The 22,249-nt window shown below is 46.7% G+C and overlaps 1 protein-coding gene across 2 annotated transcripts in view; it reads left to right on the top strand.

Annotated features, from left to right (window-relative positions):
* Positions 1-22,249, top strand: part of LOC118940354 (phospholipid phosphatase-related protein type 5-like) — a 52,711-nt gene that overhangs the window by 25,606 nt on the left and 4,856 nt on the right. For both annotated transcript variants that reach the window (XM_036949320.1, XM_036949319.1), the window contains 3 exons: positions 18,896-19,016; positions 19,289-19,539; positions 20,558-20,734. In XM_036949320.1, the coding sequence (XP_036805215.1) occupies positions 18,896-19,016; positions 19,289-19,539; positions 20,558-20,734 (549 nt within the window). The remainder of the gene's footprint in view (positions 1-18,895; positions 19,017-19,288; positions 19,540-20,557; positions 20,735-22,249) is intronic.

Below are 22,249 nucleotides of genomic sequence, written 5' to 3'. Positions count from 1 at the left end.
TCAGTGAGTATGCAGAATGTGTCAGTGAGTATGCAGCATGTGTGTCAGTGAGTATGCAGCATGTGTGTCAGTGAGTATGCAGCATGTGTCAGTGAGTATGCAGCATGTGTCAGTGAGTATGCAGCATGTGTCAGTGAGTATGCAGCATGTGTCAGTGAGTATGCAGCATGTGTGTATATAATATAATATGGGAGGTTTCTTCCCACACAGACTGACATACATATGCTTTCAAATGAAATTGAATTTGTCAAATGCTTCATAAACATCAGGTGTAGACTACCAGGGAAATGCTTACTTATGGGCCCTTTTCCAACAATGCAGAGTTAATGATAAATAAATAAATAAATATATATATATATATATATATATATACAGTATATACAAATAGTGACATGAGTAATAAATACACAGTGAATAACGAATAACAATAATGAGTCAAAATAACATGTCTATATACAGGAAGTAGCAGCAGCGAGTCGATGTGCAGGAATACAAGGTAACTGAGGTAGCTATGTACATATAGGGAGGGGTAAAGTGTCTAGGCAACAGGATAGATAATAGACTGTAGCAGCAGCTTGTGTGGTGAGTGTGTGTGTGTGTGTGTGTGTGTGTGTGTGTGTGTGTGTGTGTGTGTGTGTGTGTGTGTGTGTGTGTGTGTGTGTGTGTGTGTGTGTGTGTGTGTGTGTGTGTGTGTGTGTGTGCGTGCGTGCGTATGTGTGTGTGTGTGTGTGGCGTCAGTGTGCATGGTATGCGTGTGTGTTCCCATGGGATGTCAATGCATTCACATATCTACAGTATGCGTGGATGAGTATTAGACACTACAGTACAGTATAGTATAAATTATACATTGTACGAGTAGAAGTGAACCCCATAGACAGAGCTGACCCTTGACCTTCCCCTCCAGGCTGGTCTCTATGCTCTACTTCAGTCTACTCCTATCACTTCATTAAGGCTTTAGCTCTGAGCCCAGTACATTAAGGGTGTGATATTAACAGTGGTGGACTGTGGCTGAGTGTTGCAGGGGTGGGCAAGGGACTGGACACGCGCCTTAGTGCTTATTGAAGCCATAAGTTGCACTGAAAACTGGAACTTCTGCAATCTCTGGCTTTGGACATTAGATTGCATGTACACTGAACAATAATATAAACTCAACATGTAAAGTGTTGGTCCCATGTTTCATGAGCTAAAATAAAAGTACCCATACCCACAAAAAGCTTATTTCTGTCTAATTTTGGGCACAAATTTGTGTACATCCCTGTTAGTGAGCATTTCTACTTTGCCAAGATAATCCTTCCACCTGACAGGTGTGGCATAACAAGAAGCTCATTAAACAGCATGACATTCACAGGTGCACCTTGTGCTTGGGACAATAAAAGGTCACTCTAAAATGTGCAGTATTGTCACACAACACAATGCCCCAGATTTCCCAAGTTTTGAGGGAGCGTGCAATTGGCATGTTGACTGCAGGAATGTCCACCAGAGCTGTTGCCAGATAATTTCTCTACCATAAGCCGCCTCCAACGTAGTGCTAGAGAATTTGGCAGTACCAACTGTTGTGAACAGAGTGCCCCATGGTGGCGGTGGGGTTATGGTATGAGCAGGCATAATCTACAGAGAACAAACACATTTGCATTTTATCGATGACAATCTGAATGCTCAGAGATACCGGGACCGCCATCACCTCATGTTTCAGCATGATAACGCACGGCCCCATGTCACGAGGACCTGTACACAATTCTTAGAAGCTGAAAATGCCCCAGTTCTTCCATGGCCTGTATACTCACCAGACATGTCACCCATTGAGCATGTTCGGGATGCTCTGGATCAACATGTACGAAAGCGTCTTCCAGTTCCCTCCAATATCCAGCCATTGAAGAGGAGTGGGACAACATTCCACAGGCCACAATCAACAGCCTGATCAACTCTATGAGAAGGAGATGTGCTGCGCTGCATGAGGCAAATGGTGGTCACACCAGATACTGACTGGTTTTCTGATCCACGACCCTAACTTTTTTTAAGGTATCTGTGACTAACAGATGACTAACTGTGAATATCTGCATTCCCAAGTCATGTGAAATCCATAGATTAGGGCCTAATGAATTTATTTCAATTGACTGATTTCCTTAAATGAACTGTAACTCAGTCAAATCTTTGAAATTGTTGCATGATGCGTTTATATTTTAGTTCAGTATAAATGGATAGATGGGTGGGTGTGTGGGTGGGTGGGTGGGTGGGTGTGTCTATGTGGAGATGACAGTATTTGTGAGAGACAGTGAATCTGTACAGCATGTTAAGTGTGTTTTACTGTATATGTGCATCCATGCAAGTGTGTGTGCGCAACTACCTGCTTGCGTGTGTGTGAATATGTGTCTGCCTCTATCTATCCGTATACGAGGGAGAACATCTCTGCACATCACAGGGCACTGTAGTCTGGTGTGTGTGGGGGCGGACAGCAGGCAGCTATAGCATCCTTCACTTCCAGCTACGGAAATGGGTTACATTCTGTGTGACGGATACATCTCACCACCAGTGTGTGTGTGTGTGTGTGTCGTGTGTGTGTGTGTGTGTGTGTGTGTAGGTGTGTGTGTGCAGGTGTGTGTGTGTGGAGGCTCTACACACTATGAGAGCCATTGAGAATGCCAAGGCTAAGTGGGGCACAATTCTGGCCAACACACACACACACACACACACACACACACACACACACACACACACACACACACACACACACACACACACACACACCACTCAGCCTCTAGTAGTAATTACAGTAGCCATCTACATGGCAACACTGCAGTTGGAAGCACTACTTATACCATATCTGGACTGTAAGCCCCGGTGGCTAATTACATGTGTGTGTGTCTGTGTGAGTGCGTGTGTGTGTGTGTTGTGTGTGCGTGTGTTGTATGTGACAAGCCACCCTTGGACCTACACAATGAGAGGGTTGAGTTACAAGCACTTACCAGTTTAACATTTGAACTGATCGTCTGCTCAACAGCGTTAACGTTTGGTCATGTTAGCCATGTATAGAATGTGGAAGTAGTCTGGCTGGTGTAGCGGTAATGCCGCAGCCTCCAGTACACGTCTACGGTGTCGGCATACAGTAGGTTTAAACCCCGGCCTACTGCCTTTTGACACAACGTCTATCTTTCCACGCTGTTATCCTCGTTGTCTGTTCAATAAAGTCTGAAAATACCCTACATATAATACATGTGCCCTATAGGAGGGGATGTGGGGAATGGGAACTCAGCTTGAAGTTGAAGAGCTATTTTAGAAACTTTGTAAATATCTGGGTCACACACACACACACACCCACACACATACCTAATGCTAAATACTGGTGCCCTGAAGAGCTGTTCTCTGTTCTGCTGCTAAGCCCTTGGAACATTATGGAGAGGGAGAGAGGGCGAGGTAGCGAAAGGAGAAAAAGAGAGAGACAGTAGAGAGGAAAGGGGGAAGACAGAGAGAAGAGGGGAAGACTGGGAGAGAAAGAGGAGAAGGATAGAGAGCAGAGAGAGAGAGGGAGTTTAGAGGGTGATATAAAGAGAAAAGAGAGTAGAGGGGGAGGAAAGAAGAAAGTAGGAAAGAGGAAGAACGACAGAGAATGATAGAGGGGGAGGGAGAGAGAGAGAGAGAGAGAGAGAGAGAGAGAGAGAGAGAGAGAGAGAGAGAGAGAAAGAGAGGCTTGTTGTTTGTGTGTTTGTGTTGCCTGTCAGTCAAGCCGTAGGAAGTCCCCTTCTCCTCCTGAATTATGGAATGGATCCTGACAGGCAGATAGAGCTGCTGCTGCTGATAACCATACATAGATTGTGTCCCAAATGGCACCCTATTCCCTCTATATAGTGCACTACTTTTGGTATGGGCCCTGGGCAAAAGTAGTGCACTATATATGTCGGGAAAAGGGTGACATTTAGGACGCAACCAGAGAGAGCCAGAGGACAGAGGATAGTGGTGGTGTCACATCAACACCCTTCCCCTCTGTCTCGGTCCCACTGAATGGGACCTGGATATTGAGATTGGTTCCTCCCTATATAAAGAAAAATAGGTGAGAGAGAGTAGACTACCCTCTGTCTGTCTGTCTGTCTATCTGTGTGTGTGTCTGTCTGTCTGTGTGTCTCTGTTTGTCTGTATGTCTGTCTGTCTGTGTGTGTGTCTCTGTCTGTGTGTCTGTCTTCGTGTGTGTCTCTGTCTGTGTGTCTGTGTGTGTGTGTGTCTGTCTGTCTGTCTCTGTCTGTGTCTCTATCTGTGTCTCTGTCTGTGTGTCTCTGTCTGTGTGTCTTTGTCCAACTAAACAGGATTTTGTTGAACTGTGAGGAGAAAAAAAGAGGGATAGAAAGAGAGGGAAGGACAGAAAGAGAGAGGGAGATCATATGAAATGGAGTAGAAAGAGAGAGAGAGATCATATGAAATGGAGTAGAAAGAGAGAGGGAGATCATATGAAATGGAGTAGAAAGAGAGAGGGAGATCATATGAAATGGAGTAGAAAGAGAGAGGGAGATCATATGAAATGGAATAGAAAGAGAGAGGGAGATCATATGAAATGGAATAGAAAGTGAGAGGGAGATCATATGAAATGGAGTAGAAAGAGAGAGGGAGATCATATGAAATGGAGTAGAAAGAGAGAGGGAGATCATATGAAATGGAATAGAAAGAGAGAGGGAGATCATATGAAATGGAATAGAAAGTGAGAGGGAGATCATATGAAATGGAATAGAAAGAGAGAGGGAGATCATATGAAATGGAGTAGAAAGAGAGGGAGATCATATGAAATGGAGTAGAAAGAGAGAGAGAGATCATATGAAATGGAGTAGAAAGAGAGAGGGAGATCATATGAAATGGAGTAGAAAGAGAGAGGGAGATCATATGAAATGGAGTAGAAAGAGAGAGGGAGATCATATGAAATGGAATAGAAAGAGAGAGGGAGATCATATGAAATGGAGTAGAAAGAGAGAGGGAGATCATATGAAATGGAGTAGAAAGAGAGAGGGAGATCATATGAAATGGAATAGAAAGAGAGAGGGAGATCATATGAAATGGAATAGAAAGAGAGCGATGGAAGGGGAGAAATGGTCTGGACTATAACCTAGATTCTCCACAAAGCGACCGGGAAGTCTGCCCAGGCAGGAATGAAAGAGAGAATAAAGGAAGGATGAGAGAGAAGGAAGAGCAAGAGAGAGTGTGGGTAGGAAGCTAAATCGTCATGGTAACACTAAGACTGGTTTGTGAGACTCTATGCCATGTACAGTTGAAGTCGGAAGTTTACATACACCTTACCCAAACACATTTAAACTCAGTTTTTCACAATTCCTATCATTTAATCTTGTAAAAATTCCCTGTCTTAGGTCAGTTAAGATCACCACTTTATTTTAAGAATGTGAAATGTCAAAATAATATTAGAGAGAATTATTTATTTGGGCTTATATTTCTTCCATCACATTCCCAGTGGGTCAGAAATTTACATACACTCATTATTAGTATTTGGTAGCATTGCCTTTAAATTGTTTAACTTGGGTCAAACATTTTGGGTAGAATTCCACAAGTTTTCCACAATAAGTTGGGTGAATTTTGGCCATTCCTCCTGACAGAGCTGGTGTAACTGAGTCAGGTTTGTAGGCCTCCTTGCTTGAACACACTTTTTCAGTTCTGCCCACAAATTTTCTATAGGATTGCGGTCAGTCACCTTGACTTTGTTGTCCTTAAGCCATTTTGCCACAACTTTGGAAGTATGCTTGAGGTCATTGGCAATTTGCAAACAAGCTTTCATTTCCTGACTGATGTCTTGAGATACTGCTTCAGTATATCCACTTAATTTTCGTTCTCATGATGCCATCTATATTGTGAAGTGCACCAGTCCCTCCTGCAGTAAAGCACCCCCACAACATGATGCTGCCACCCCCATGCTTCACGGTTGGGATGGTATTCTTCGGCTTGCAAGCCTCCCCCTTTTTTCTCCAAACATAACGACGGTCATTATGGCCAAACAGTTCTATTTTTGTTTCATCAGACCAGAAGACATTTCTCCAAAAAGTACGATCTTTGTCCCCATATGCAGTTGCAAACCGCAGTCTGGCTTTTTTGTGGTGGTTTTGGAGCAGTGGCTTCTTCCTTGCTGAGCAGCCTTTCAGGTTATGCCGATATAGGACCCATTTTACTCTGGATATAGATACTTTTGTACCTGTTTCCTCCAGCATCTTCACAAGGTCCTTTGCTGGAGTTCTGGGATTGATTTGCACTTTTTGCACCAAAGTACGTTCATCTCTAGGAGACAGAACGCGTCTCCTTCCTGAGCGGTATGACGGCTGCGTGGTCCCATGGTGTTTTATACTTGCGTACTATTGTTTGTACAGATGAACGTGGTACCTTCAGATGTTTGTAAATTGCTCCCAAGGATGAACCACACTTGTGCAGGTCTACATTTTTTTTCTGAGGTCTTGGCTGATTTATTTTGATTTTCCAATGATGTCAAGCAAAGAGGCACTGAGTTTGAAGGTAGGCCTTGAAATACATCCACTGGTACACCTCCAATTGACTCAAATTATGTCAATTAGCCTATCAGAAGCTTCTAAAGCCATGACATCATTTTTGGGAATTTTCCAATCTGTTTAAAGGCACAGTCAACTTAGTGTACGTGGCCTCCCGGGTACTGCAGCGCCAGCTGTGCCATCAGAGACTCTGGGTTCGTGCCCAGGCTCTGTCGTAACCGCCCGTGACCGGGAGGTCCATGGGGCGATGCACCTACATCGGTAGGGATGTCCTTGTCTCATCGGGCACCAGCGACTCCTGTGGCGGGCCGGGTTGCCAGGTGCACGGTGTTTCCTCCGACACATTGGTTGTTGGAAAAACAATTGTTGGAAAAATGACTTGTGTCATGCACAAAGTAGATGTCCTTACCGACTTATCAAAACTATAGTTTGTTAACAAAACATTTGTGGAGTGGTTGAAAAACTAGTTTTAATTACTCCAATCTAAGTGAATGTAAACTTCTGACTTCAACTGTTATTTATTACAAACGTTTTTATATAGAATTTGTAAGGCACTAACTATATGCATCGGACCCCATCACACTCACACGCACTCACTCACTCACTCACTCACTCACTCACTCACTCACTCACTCACTCACTCACACACTCACTCACTCACACACACACACACACACACACACACACACACACACACACACACACACACACACACACACACACACACACACACACACACACACACACACACACACACACACACACATGCATGTGTATACCGTGAGATGACGATGTGTAACAAACAATAGGGAAATATCAAATCAAAGTTCATTGTTGTCACTTGCATAGGTTTGCAGATGCTAATAATAACTAGCAATACAAAACAATATGCACAGAATCCCAAAAGGTACAGGTTTGTGTCAAGAACTGCAGCGCTACTGGGTTTTTCACACTCAACAGTTTCCTGTGTGTATCAGGAAGGGTCCACCACCTAAAGGACATCCAGACAACCTGACACAACTGTGGGAAGCATTGGAGTCGACCAGCCTCCCTGTGGAACGCTTTGTTTACATTTAGTTTATTTGAGTTACTTTTGTTGTGTGGGTGTGTGTGTGGGTGTGTGTGTGGGTGTGTGTGTGGGTGTGTGTGTGGGTGTGTGTGTGGGTGTGTGTGTGGGTGTGTGCGTGGGTGTGTGTGTGGGTGTGTGCGTGGGTGTGTGCGTGGGTGTGTGTGTGGGTGTGTGTGTGGGTGTGTGTGTGGGTGTGTGTGTGGGTGTGTGTGTGGGTGTGTGCGTGGGTGTGTGTGTGGGTGTGTGCGTGGGTGTGTGCGTGGGTGTGTGTGTGGGTGTGTGCGTGGGTGTGTGTGTGGGTGTGTGTGTGGGTGTGTGCGTGGGTGTGTGTGTGGGTGTGTGCGTGGGTGTGTGCGTGGGTGTGTGTGTGGGTGTGTGTGTGGGTGTGTGTGTGGGTGTGTGCGTGTGCGTGGGTGTGTGCGTGGGTGTGTGCGTGGGTGTGTGCGTGGGTGTGTGCGTGGGTGTGTGCGTGGGTGTGTGCGTGCGTGGGTGTGTGCGTGGGTGTGTGCGTGGGTGTGTGCGTGGGTGTGTGCTATACCACTGCTTAAGTTAAGTATATCTATAAGGAAAATAAGATGTGTCAAATAAATGACATCCAGCTTTGGATTTGGTTTGCTGACTTGCTAGCTAGGTGGCTACATGTCAAGATCAAGCTTCTAGGTTACAGCAGAGACATTCAATCCCTTCCTGGATCAAGGTCCCTGTTACCTAAATTGTTTGGTGCGTCAAAAAAAACAGATATAATAATAACAATAATTTAGGTTGAAATAGCACCCCTTGTGTGCACTTCTGGTAATACCATATGCTCCGGTATAGTACAGAAACGGTACGACGGTATGAATATCTGCATACCGCCCAATCCTACCACTGCCCATCAACATTATCTTATTAAATAATTATAAAATCTCTATATCACTTATTAACCTCTCCCCTCGTCTCTCCATCATCCATTCTCCTCTTCTATTGTAAACGGCTGTGACTCCTGAACACGCTCCACTGTTGGACATGAGAAAGCTCTTCTGCTCCACTTTCCAACCGTGAGATTTGACAGATCTACCAGCAGTCACAAGCACCAACACACACACACACTCACTCACACACTGATACAGTATACACACACACACAGTTCACACATAGACTCTCTCTCTCACACACACACACACACACACACACACACAAACACATATACACACTTCAAAGGAAAACACAGCAATGTGATCCTCTCTGAAGGAGAAGACAGCCAGTATCAGTCATCGTTGGTCACCCTCATCTATCATCTTCTCTCTCTGTCTCTCTCTCCCTCCCCCCCCCCTCTCTCTCTCTCTTCATCTTTCTCTCTCTCCTCCCTCATTTTTCTTCATCTTCATCTCTCTCTCTCTCTGTTGCTCTCTCTCTCTATCTCTCTCTTTCTCCCTCTCCTTTCCTCCATCCCTTCCTGCTACTCTTGAAAGTCAGCAGGAAGGAGCAGGTCCATCTTTGGTTCATTTGATCTGTTCTAACTAGTGTTTCACATCTGTCTGTCAGTCCTCTCTTCACTTCTCATCTTCTGATCTAAAGCTCCACGTTGGAGTCCAGCAGTGTCTTCGAGTGTCACAGACAGCAGAATACCAGTATTTGTAGGTTCTACTCCTCTGTGAGTGCCAGTTATGTAAACTCATTGTCACCAGTATGTCTAACACAGTCTAAGTCTCTTTAAGAGTGTTTACCTATTGATAATATTGTGGCAGCAGCTGTTCACATGAATCCACAAAGGGCCCGACATTGCAAGCAAACCTCAGTGTGTGTGTGTCTGTGCGTATTCATGCCCATAGGCCTGTGCAGCGGTGTGTTTGTGTGTGTATGCCTGGTACTGTACGTGCGCACACGTACAGTATGTGTGTGTGTGTGTGTGTGTGTGTGTGTGTGTGTGTGTGTGTGTGTGTGTGTGTGTGTGTGTCTGTGTGTCTGTGTGTGTGTGTGTGTGTGTGTGTACTTGTGCATGTTAATAATGTAAAGGCTCCTGGTTAGAGGATGTGCCATAGCTGACTGTTTAAAATGTGTTATTATTGTTTCCCCTCCCTTCATACTGCTGTAGTAGAACACTGGTATCTCACCTGTAAAAAGACACACACTACAGACTAACACTAAACACTAACCATCACCACTAACATTAGGCCTGGAGGCTAACACTGAACCAAACGTGGTGAATGCTCAGTCACTTAACATGTGTTGTGTGTGTTAATATTGAAGTGAGGCCGGTGTGAAGTCCATTACAGTCCATTATAATATGGGTAGCGATGTTGGTTCTGTTAATTAGGGTTGCCATATTGGGTCGATTTCAAGCCTCGACTCATCTAATAGGTTTCCATTGAGTTGTATTGACGTTTGACGGTACACTAGAATCGCGCCTGTGGTGAGATCCTGAGGTTACAGGGTTTGTCCTCCAACTGTGCATCCAGTCCCTGTCGGGAATCAGAATCCATATTTGGATTAAAAGGTTCAAAGTGCAACAGAGTAGGAGCACAAGAGAGCACAATGATATTACACATAACCTCCACTCCACATCCAAACAAATAGACCCCGTGTTCACAAAAGGTTTTACACCATAACTGTTTTACACCATAGCTGTTTTACACCACAGCTGTTTTACACCATAACGGTTTTACACCACAGCTGTTTTACACCATAACGGTTTTACACCACAGCTGTTTTACACCATAACGGTTTTACACCATAGCTGTTTTACACCATAACGGTTTTACACCACAGCTGTTTTACACCATAACGGTTTTACACCACAGCTGTTTTACACCATAACGGTTTTACACCATAGCTGTTTTACACCATAACGGTTTTACACCACAGCTGTTTTACACCATAACGGTTTTACACCATAGCTGTTTTACACCATAACTGTTTTACACCATAGCTGTTTTACACCACAGCTGTTTTACACCATAACGGTTTTACACCACAGCTGTTTTACACCATAACGGTTTTACACCACAGCTGTTTTACACCATAACGGTTTTACACCATAGCTGTTTTACACCATAACTGTTTTACACCATAGCTGTTTTACACCACAGCTGTTTTACACCATAGCTGTTTTACACCATAGCTGTTTTACACCATAGCTGTTTTACACCATAACTGTTTTACACCATAGCTGTTTTACACCATAACTGTTTTACACCACAGCTGTTTTACACCATAACTGTTTTACACCATAGCTGTTTTACACCATAGCTGTTTTACACCATAGCTGTTTTACACCATAACGGTTTTACACCATAACTGTTTTACACCATAGCTGTTTTACACCATAACGGTTTTACACCATAACTGTTTTACACCATAGCTGTTTTACACCATAACGGTTTTACACCATAACTGTTTTACACCATAGCTGTTTTACACCATAACGGTTTTACACCATAACTGTTTTACACCATAGCTGTTTTACACCACAGCTGTTTTACACCATAACTGTTTTACACCATAGCTGTTTTACACCATAGCTGTTTTACACCATAACTGTTTTACACCATAGCTGTTTTACACCATAGCTGTTTTACACCATAGCTGTTTTACACCATAGCTGTTTTACACCACAGCTGTTTTAACCATAGCTGTTTTACACCATAACTGTTTTACACCACAGCTGTTTTACACCACAGCTGTTTTACACCATAACGGTTTTACACCATAACTGTTTTACACCATAACTGTTTTACACCATAACTGTTTTACACCATAACGGTTTTACACCATAGCTGTTTTACACCATAGCTGTTTTACACCATAGCTGTTTTACACCATAGCTGTTTTACACCATAGCTGTTTTACACCACAGCTGTTTTAACCATAGCTGTTTTACACCATAACGGTTTTACACCATAGCTGTTTTACACCATAGCTGTTTTACACCATAACGGTTTTACACCATAGCTGTTTTACACCATAGCTGTTTTACACCACAGCTGTTTTAACCATAGCTGTTTTACACCACAGCTGTTTTACACCATAGCTGTTTTACACCATAGCTGTTTTACACCATAGCTGTTTTACACCACAACGGTTTTACACCATAGCTGTTTTACACCATAGCTGTTTTACACCATAGCTGTTTTACACCACAGCTGTTTTACACCATAGCTGTTTTACACCATAGCTGTTTTACACCATAGCTGTTTTACACCACAGCTGTTTTACACCATAGCTGTTTTACACCATAACGGTTTTACACCATAGCTGTTTTACACCATAGCTGTTTTACACCACAGCTGTTTTACACCATAGCTGTTTTACACCATAGCTGTTTTACACCATAACTGTTTTACACCATAGCTGTTTTACACCACAGCTGTTTTACACCATAACGGTTTTACACCATAGCTGTTTTACACCATAGCTGTTTTACACCATAACTGTTTTACACCATAGCTGTTTTACACCATAGCTGTTTTACACCATAGCTGTTTTACACCATAACTGTTTTACACCATAGCTGTTTTACACCATAGCTGTTTTACACCATAGCTGTTTTACACCATAGCTGTTTTACACCATAGCTGTTTTACACCATAACGGTTTTACACCATAGCTGTTTTACACCATAACTGTTTTACACCATAGCTGTTTTACACCATAGCTGTTTTACACCATAGCTGTTTTACACCATAACTGTTTTACACCATAACTGTTTTACACCACAGCTGTTTTACACCACAGCTGTTTTACACCATAACTGTTTTACACCATAGCTGTTTTACACCATAGCTGTTTTACACCATAACTGTTTTACACCATAGCTGTTTTACACCATAGCTGTTTTACACCATAACTGTTTTACACCATAGCTGTTTTACACCATAACTGTTTTACACCATAGCTGTTTTACACCATAGCTGTTTTACACCATAGCTGTTTTACACCATAGCTGTTTTACACCACAGCTGTTTTACACCATAACTGTTTTACACCATAGCTGTTTTACACCATAGCTGTTTTACACCATAACTGTTTTACACCATAGCTGTTTTACACCACAGCTGTTTTACACCATAACTGTTTTACACCATAGCTGTTTTACACCATAGCTGTTTTACACCATAACTGTTTTACACCATAGCTGTTTTACACCATAACTGTTTTACACCACAGCTGTTTTACACCATAGCTGTTCTCCATTTACCTCTCTGTTTGAGTCCCATAGTTATACTGCTGTCCTCACATCCTCACATCCCTGCTTCACCGCTCACTTCCTCACATCCCTGCTTCATTGCTCACTTCCTCACATCCCTGCTTCCTCACATCCCTGCTTCCCCACTCACTTCCTCACATCCCTGTTTCACCGCTCACTTCCTCACATCCCTGCTTCATTGCTCACTTCCTCACATCCCTGCTTCCTCACATCCCTGCTTCACCGCTCACTTCCTCACATCCCTGCTTCCTCACATCCCTGCTTCACCACTCACTTCCTCACTTCCCTGCTTCCTCACATCCCTGCTTCACCACTCACTTCCTCACATCCCTGCTTCCACACTCACTTCCTCACATCCCTGCTTCCCCACTCACTTCCTCACATCCCTGCTTCTCCACTCACTTCCTCACATCCCTGCTTCTCCACTCACTTCCTCACATCCCTGCTTCCCCACTCACTTCCTCACATCCCTGCGTCCCCACTCACTTCCTCACATCCCTGCTTCCTCACATCCCTGCTTCTCCACTCACTTCCTCACATCCCTGATTCCCCACTCACTTCCTCACATCCCTGCTTCCTCACATCCCTGCTTCCCCACTCACTTCCTCACATCCCTGCTTCCCCACTCACTTCCTCACATCCCTGCTTCCTCACATCCCTGCTTCTCCACTCACTTCCTCACATCCCTGCTTCACCACTCACTTCCTCACATCCCTGCTTCCCCACTCACTTCCTCACATCCCTGCTTCCCCGCTCACTTCCTCACATCCCTGCTTCCCCGCTCACTTCCTCACATCCCTGCTTCACCACTCACTTCCTCACATCCCTGCTTCACCACTCACTTCCTCACATCCCTGCTTCCTCACATCCCTGCTTCCCCACTCACTTCCTAACATCCCTGCTTCCCCACTCACTTCCTCACATCCCTGCTTCCTCACATCCCTGCTTCTCCACTCACTTCCTCACATCCCTGCTTCACCACTCACTTCCTCACATCCCTGCTTCCCCACTCACTTCCTCACATCCCTGCTTCCCCGCTCACTTCCTCACATCCCTGCTTCCCCGCTCACTTCCTCACATCCCTGCTTCACCACTCACTTCCTCACATCCCTGCTTCACCACTCACTTCCTCACATCCCTGCTTCTCCACTCACTTCCTCACATCCCTGCTTCTCCACTCACTTCCTCACATCCCTGCTTCCCCACTCACTTCCTCACATCCCTGCTTCCCCACTCACTTCCTCACATCCCTGCTTCCTCACATCCCTGCTTCTCCACTCACTTCCTCACATCCCTGATTCCCCACTCACTTCCTCACATCCCTGCTTCCTCACATCCCTGCTTCCCCACTCACTTCCTCACATCCCTGCTTCCCTACTCACTTCCTCACATCCCTGCTTCCTCACATCCCTGCTTCTCCACTCACTTCCTCACATCCCTGCTTCACCACTCACTTCCTCACATCCCTGCTTCCCCACTCACTTCCTCACATCCCTGCTTCCCCGCTCACTTCCTCACATCCCTGCTTCTTCCCCGCTCACTTCCTCACATCCCTGCTTCACCACTCACTTCCTCACATCCCTGCTTCACCACTCACATCCCTGCTTCTCCACTCACTTCCTCACATCCCTGCTTCTCCACTCACTTCCTCACTTCCACACACACACACACACACACACACACACACACACACACACACACACACACACACACACACACACACACACACACTCTCTCTATTATGGTGGTCATAGTGGGAGTTAGCCCAGTGGATCACACAACCCCTGTTTCAACCTCTTCTCTTTAGATCCTCAGTAGCACACACACACACAACCACTCATCTGATCACACACACACACACACACACACACACACACACACACACACACACACACACACACAGAGAGAGAGAGAGACCTCCCCTTTGACACAGATTCACACATACTCACACACAAGCCCTTTATCTCCCTAACCCCTGTTAGATCCTCCAAACAGCTCTGATCAGAATACTGCTGAGCCCCTCCAATGATCACAAGACCCTTTGACAGAGAGAGACCGAGGATGTAGGGTACATGATCATGCAATATGCATGGTGCGGTAGGAGCGTGGGATGCTAAAACGCTACATAGCTAAATCTCACCGCATACTGAACACTATTAGAAAAAAAGGTGCAATCTAGACCCTAAAATGATTCCTCGGCTGTCCCCATAGGAGAACCCTTTGAATAACCTTTTTTGGTTCCAGGTAGAACTATTTTGGGTTCCATGTAGAACCGTCTGTGTAACATGGAAGAGTATGTGTTTAGATCAGTATGTAATAAGATTTAATTGAACTACAGCATCCATCCAGGAGTTGTGGTTCTGGTCAGGTTGTTTACTGGTTATAAAAGGATGTTTTTTTACACCCTTTTTGTTGTTGCAAACAGTAAAAAATGTCTATGTGGTTGTAATCTGGTTAGCTAATGACGTCTTCTCAGCCAGAAAAACAGTTTACAACCACGTCACATGGTAAATCTTGTCCGCTGTGTTAAGCAGCAGTATCAATGTATATAGAACTATCAATAGAACTAGATACAGTGGGGTAAAATGTATTTATTGTATTTATATGTATTTAGTCAGCCACCAATTGTGCAACGACCATTGCCAACAAAGGGTATATAACATACAGTAGTTATATTTCTATACAAGAGTTATATCTCTATGCAGTAGTTATATCTCTATACAGGAGTTATATCTCTATACAGGAGTTATATCTCTATGCAGTAGTTATATCTCTATGCAGTAGTTATATCTCTATACAGGAGTTATATCTCTATGCAGTAGTTATATCTCTATACAGGAGTTATATCTCTATGCAGTAGTTATATCTCTATAAAGTAGTTATAGTGTATCTCTCTGCAGTAGTTATATCTCTAACAGTATTTATATCTCTATACAGTAGTTATAGTGTATCTCTATGCAGTAGTTATATCTCTAACAGTAGTTATGTCTTTCACATAACTGCGTCATCTACATCTTTGTCTATGAGAGAAAAATATACCACTACCCACTCTCCCCACTATGCCAGTACCCACCTCTCCCCACTATGCCAGTACCCACTCTCCCCACTATGCCAGTACCCACCTCTCCCCACTATGCCAGTACCCACCTCTCCCCACTATGCCAGTACCCACCTCTCCCCACTATGCCAGTACCCACCTCTCCCCACTATGCCAGTACCCACCTCTACCCACTATACCAGTACCCACCTCTTCCCACTATGCCAGTACCCACCTCTCCCCACTATGCCAGTACCCACCTCTACCCACTATACCAGTACCCACCTCTCCCCACTATACCAATACCCACCTCTCCCCACTATGCCAGTACCCACCTCTCCCCACTATACCAGTACCCACCTCTACCCACAATACCAATACCCACCTCTCCCCTCTATGCCAGTACCCACTTCTCCCCACTATACCAGTACCCACCTCTCCCCACTACACCAGTACCCTCTTCTCCCCACTATACCAGTACCCACTGCTACCCACGAAACCAATACCCACCTCTCCCCACTATGTCATTACCCACCTCTCCCCACTATACCAGACCAGTACCCACCTCTTCCCACTATACCAGTACCCACTATACCAGTACCCACCTCTCTCCACTATACCAGTACCCACCTCCTCTTCACACTAAACCAGTACCCACCTCCTCTCCACACTAAACCAGTACACACCTCCTCTCCACACTAAACCAGTACCCACCTCCTCTCCACACTAAACCAGTACCCACCTCCTCTCCACACTAAACCAGTACCCACCTCCTCTTCACACTAAACCAGTACCCACCTCCTCTCCACACTAAACCAGTACCCACCTCCTCTCCACACTAAACCAGTACCCACCTCCTCTCCACACTAAACCAGTACCCACCTCCTCTCCACACTAAACCAGTCCCCACCTCCTCTCCACACTAAACCATTACCCACCTCCTCTCCACACTAAACCAGTACCCACCTCCTCTCCACACTAAACCAGTACACACCTCCTCTCCACACTAAACCAGTACCCACCTCCTCTCCACACTAAACCAGTACCCACCTCCTCTCCACACTAAACCAGTACCCACCTCCTCTCCACACTAAACCAGTACCCACCTCCTCTCCACACTAAACCAGTCCCCACCTCCTCTCCACACTAAACCAGTACCCACCTCCTCTCCACACTAAACCAGTACCCACCTCCTCTCCACACTAAACCAGTACCCACCTCCTCTCCACACTAAACCAGTACCCACCTCCTCTCCACACTAAACCAGAACCCTTCCTCTCTCCACACTAAACCATTACCCACCTCCTCTCCACACTAAACCAGTACCCACCTCCTCTCCACACTAAACCAGAACCCTTCCTCTCTCCACACTAAACTAGTACCCTCCTCCTCTCTACACTAAACCAGTACTCACCTCCTCTCCACACTAAACCAGTACCCACCTCCTCTCCACACTAAACCAGTACCCACCTCCTCTCCACACTAAACCATTACCCACCTCCTCTCCACACTAAACCAGTACCCACCTCCTCTCCACACTAAACCAGAAACCTTCCTCTCTCCACACTAAACTAGTACCCACCTCCTCTCCACACTAAACCAGTACTCACCTCCTCTCCACACTAAACCAGTACCCACCTCCTCTCCACACTAAACCAGTACCCACCTCCTCTCCACACTAAACCAGTACCCACCTCCTCTCCACACTAAACCAGTACCCACCTCCTCTCCACACTAAACCAGTACCCACCTCCTCTCTACACTAAACCAGTACCCACCTCCTCTCCACACTAAACCAGTACCCACCTCCTCTCCACACTAAACCAGTACCCACCTCCTCTCCACACTAAACCAGTCCCCACCTCCTCTCCACACTAAACCATTACCCACCTCCTCTCCACACTAAACCAGTACCCACCTCCTCTCCACACTAAACCAGTACACACCTCCTCTCCACACTAAACCAGTACCCACCTCCTCTCCACACTAAACCAGTACCCACCTCCTCTCCACACTAAACCAGTACCCACCTCCTCTCCACACTAAACCAGTACCCACCTCCTCTCCACACTAAACCAGTCCCCACCTCCTCTCCACACTAAACCAGTACCCACCTCCTCTCCACACTAAATCAGTACCCACCTCCTCTCCACACTAAACCAGTACCCACCTCCTCTCCACACTAAACCAGTACCCACCTCCTCTCCACACTAAACCAGTCCCCACCCCCTCTCCACACTAAACCATTACCCACCTCCTCTCCACACTAAACCAGTACCCACCTCCTCTCCACACTAAACCAGTACCCACCTCCTCTCCACACTAAACCAGTACCCACCTCCTCTCCACACTAAACCAGTACCCACCTCCTCTCCACACTAAACCAGGCCCCACCTCCTCTACACACTAAACCAGTACCCACCTCCTCTCCACACTAAACCAGTACCCACCTCCTCTCCACACTATACCAGTACCCACCTCCTCTCCACACTAAACCAGTCCCCACCTCCTCTCCACACTAAACCAGTACCCACCTCCTCTACACACTAAACCAGTACCCACCTCCTCTCCACACTAAACCAGTACCCACCTCCTCTCCACACTAAACCAGTACCCACCTCCTCTCCACACTAAACAAGTACCCACCTCCTCTCCACACTAAACCAGTACCCACCTCCTCTCCACACTAAACCAGTACCCACCTCCTCTCCACACTAAACCAGTCCCCACCTCCTCTCCACACTAAACCAGTACCCACCTCCTCTCTACACTAAACCAGGGTCCTGCCCTGCTGTTTCCTCCACTGAACATTGATTATTCAGCAACCATAAAAATGTAATGTACAGTCGGCGGGTTTCTTCCCCAGAGGAAAGTAACTGAATGGAATACTTCCAGTTGTTGTACTGTTAATACTGTATGACCACATAGGTTACTGTGGCTGTCTGAAACTAGCCATAAATAATGCCATATACAAGAACTGAGTATACTTTGAACAAATACAGGATACCGTTCTTTTGTAGTGGGTTTGGATTTGCTCGTAGCTCTTTCAGTGTTTTACACTAACCTCTCTGCCTTTCTCTCTGTCTGTCTGTCCATCCGTCCGTCTGTTCGTCTGTCTGTAGATTCTGATTGGAGAGGTGACAACGTTCTTTGTGAAAGCGGAGGGGGCTCAGGAGAAGACCATTGTGACGGCTGACTGCTGTTACTTCAACCCCCTCCTCCGCAGGATAGTACGCTTTCTGGGTGAGCCTCGGCTATAGGTCCCACTGTACATTAGACCATATTAAACCTGGTGTATATTGGTCCTAATATATTGTGCAATATATTGGGCATGCTGCCTCACTACTGTCATTCAGCATTGAATGAAGGGTTTTTATCTCTCTCTGCCCTCTCGTCTGTCTCTCTGTTTCTCCCTTCTCCTCTCCCTCTCTTCCTATCCCTCTCTCTCTCCTCCCCCATCCTCTCCCCTCACCCTCCACCTCCTCCACCCCCGTTCTCCTCCTCCGCCCCCTCAGGCGTCTACTCCTTTGGCCTCTTCGCCACCACCATCTTCGCCAACGCAGGCCAGGTGGTGACAGGAAACCAGACCCCTCACTTCCTGTCTGCTTGCCGCCCCAACTACACAGTCTTGGGCTGCCAGTCCCCCATGCAGTACATCACAGAGCGCCGCGCCTGCACTGGGAACCCCTACCTGGTTGCGTCTGCACGCAAGTCCTTCCCCTCCAAGGACGCGGCCCTCAGCATCTACTCTGCTGTCTACACAGTGGTAGGAACTAGGGGGAAGTTAGAGGGGAAGGAATAAAGTGTGACACCGGGAAGAATAGAGATATGTTTTCTGATATCAGTGTTTTGAAGTGTGAATGTATGTTTCTGTACATTTCTATGTGCTTAGTGGAGGAAGAGGGTATATCTAGAATTTATATCTCTGTGTGTGCTTCTGTGGAGGTACTGTATATTTAGACTTTATAACTCTGTGTGTGCTTCTGTGGCGGTGATGTATATCTAGACTCTATAGCTCTGTCTGCTTCTGTGGAGGCACTGTATATTTAGACTTTATATCTCTGTGTGTGCTTCTGTGGAGGTACGGTATATCTAGACTTCATAGCTCTCTGTGTGCTTCTGTGGAGGTACTGTATATCTAGAATGTATAGCTCTGTGTGTGCTTCTGTGGAGGTACTGTGTAAGAGTGCGTGCTGGTGGCAGGGAAGTCAGGCGCAGGAGATCGAACTTGGTATAAAACGGAGCAGTTTAAAAAGTGCTCAAAAACCAAAATATACAAAATAATACAAGTGGGTACAAAACCCGTCGCACACCAGAACATATCCTGCACATAGTTTACAAACAAACAATCACCGACAAGGACAATGAGGGGGAACAGAGGGTTAAATACACACATGTAATGAATGGGATTGGAACCAGGTGTGATACAAGACAAGACATAACCAAAGGAAAATGAAAAGAGGATCAGCGATGGCTAGAAGGTCAGTCAGCGACTTCGACCGCCGAACACCGCCCGAACAAGGAGAGGGACCAACTTCGGCGGAAGTCGTGATATCCTGTATATGTAGACTTTTATAGCTCTGTGTGTGCTTCTGTGGCGGTACTGTATATCTAGAATGTATAGCTCTGCTTGCATCTTAACCTCCACCTCTGTGTGTGCTTCTGTGGAGGTACTGTATATCTAGAACGTATAGCTCTGCTTGCATCTTAACCTCCACCCCTGTGTGTGTGTGTCTGCAGAATAACTTTTAAATGAACTATTCCTTTCTGTGTGTGTGTTTCAGATGTACGTGACGCTGGTGTTCCGTACAAAGGGCACCCGGCTGACCAAGCCCACCCTGTGTCTGACCCTCCTGTCCCTGGCTGTGCTGGTGGGGGTGGTGAGGGTCACGGAGTACAGGAACCATTGGGGTGACGTCTTGGCTGGATACCTGACCGGAGGGGCCATCGCTGCCTTCCTGGTGAGAAGACTCGGGAGTAGGGGGTGGGGAGGTGGGGGTAGGGTGGCGAACGTCCTGGTTGGATACCTGACTGGGGGGGCCATCGCTATCTTCCTTGTCTGGGGACTGGGGGAGTAGAGGTGGGGATGAGGGCTATATGGGGTAGTGATGAGGGCTAGATGGGGGTAGGGGTAGTGGTGGGTGTAGGGGTGAGGGCTAGTTGTAGGGGGGGTTGATGGGGAGATGAGGGCTAGATGGGGTTAGATGTGGGTAGGGGTAGTGATGAGGGCTAGATGGGGAGATGGGAGTAGTGATGAGGGCTAGATGGGGAGATGGGGTTAGGTGTAGTGGTGGGTGTAGGGGTGGGGATGAGGGCTAGATGTGGAGATGGGGGTAGGGGCTAGATGGGGAGATGAGGGCAGTGGTGGGAGTAGAGGTGGGGATTTTTATTTTTATTTAATTTTACCTTTATTTAACTAGGCTAGATGGGGGTAGGGGTAGTGGTGAGAGTAGAGGTGGGGTTGAGGGCTAGATGGGGGTAGGAGTAGTGGTGGGAGTAGAGGTGGGGATGAGGGCTAGATGGGGGTATTGGTGGGAGTAGAGGTGGGGATGAGGGCTAGATGGGGGTAGGGGTAGTGGTGGGAGTAGTGGTGGGGATGAGGGCTAGATGGGGGTAGGGGTAGTGGTGGGAGTAGAGGTGGGGATGAGGGCTAGATGGGGGTAGGGGTAGTGGTGGGAGTAGTGGTGGGGATGAGGGCTAGATGGGGGTAGGGGTAGTGGTGGGAGTAGTGGTGGGGATGAGGGCTAGATGGGGGTAGGGGTAGTGGTGGGAGTAGTGGTGTGGATGAGGGCTAGATGGGGGTAGGGGTAGTGGTGGGAGTAGTGGTGGGGATGAGGGCTAGATGGGGGTAGGGGTAGTGGTGGGAGTAGTGGTGGGGATGAGGGCTAGATGGGGGTAGGGGTAGTGGTGGGAGTAGAGGTAGGGATGAGGGCTAAGATGGGGGTAGGGGTAGTGGTGGGAGTAGTGGTGGGGATGAGGGCTAGATGGGGGTAGGGGTTGTGGTGGGAGTAGTGGTGGGGATGAGGGCTAGATGGGGGTAGGGGTAGTGGTGGGAGTAGTGGTGGGGATGAGGGCTAGATGGGGGTAGGGGTAGTGGTGGGAGTAGTGGTGGGGATGAGGGCTAGATGGGGGTAGGGGTAGTGGTGGGAGTAGTGGTGTGGATGAGGGCTAGATGGGGGTAGGGGTAGTGGTGGGAGTAGTGGTGGGGATGAGGGCTAGATGGGGGTAGGGGTAGTGGTGGGAGTAGTGGTGGGGATGAGGGCTAGATGGGGGTAGGGGTAGTGGTGAGAGTAGAGGTGGGGTTGAGGGCTAGATGGGGGTAGGAGTAGTGGTGGGAGTAGAGGTGGGGATGAGGGCTAGATGGGGGTATTGGTGGGAGTAGAGGTGGGGATGAGGGCTAGATGGGGGTAGGGGTAGTGGTGGGAGTAGTGGTGGGGATGAGGGCTAGATGGGGGTAGGGGTAGTGGTGGGAGTAG

Source organism: Oncorhynchus mykiss, chromosome 17 (genome assembly GCF_013265735.2).
Source record: "Oncorhynchus mykiss isolate Arlee chromosome 17, USDA_OmykA_1.1, whole genome shotgun sequence".
NCBI classification, from domain to species: Eukaryota; Metazoa; Chordata; class Actinopteri; order Salmoniformes; family Salmonidae; genus Oncorhynchus; species Oncorhynchus mykiss.
The sequence above is the reverse complement of the archived record's forward strand: the minus strand, read 5'-3'. Positions and strand labels throughout refer to the sequence as shown.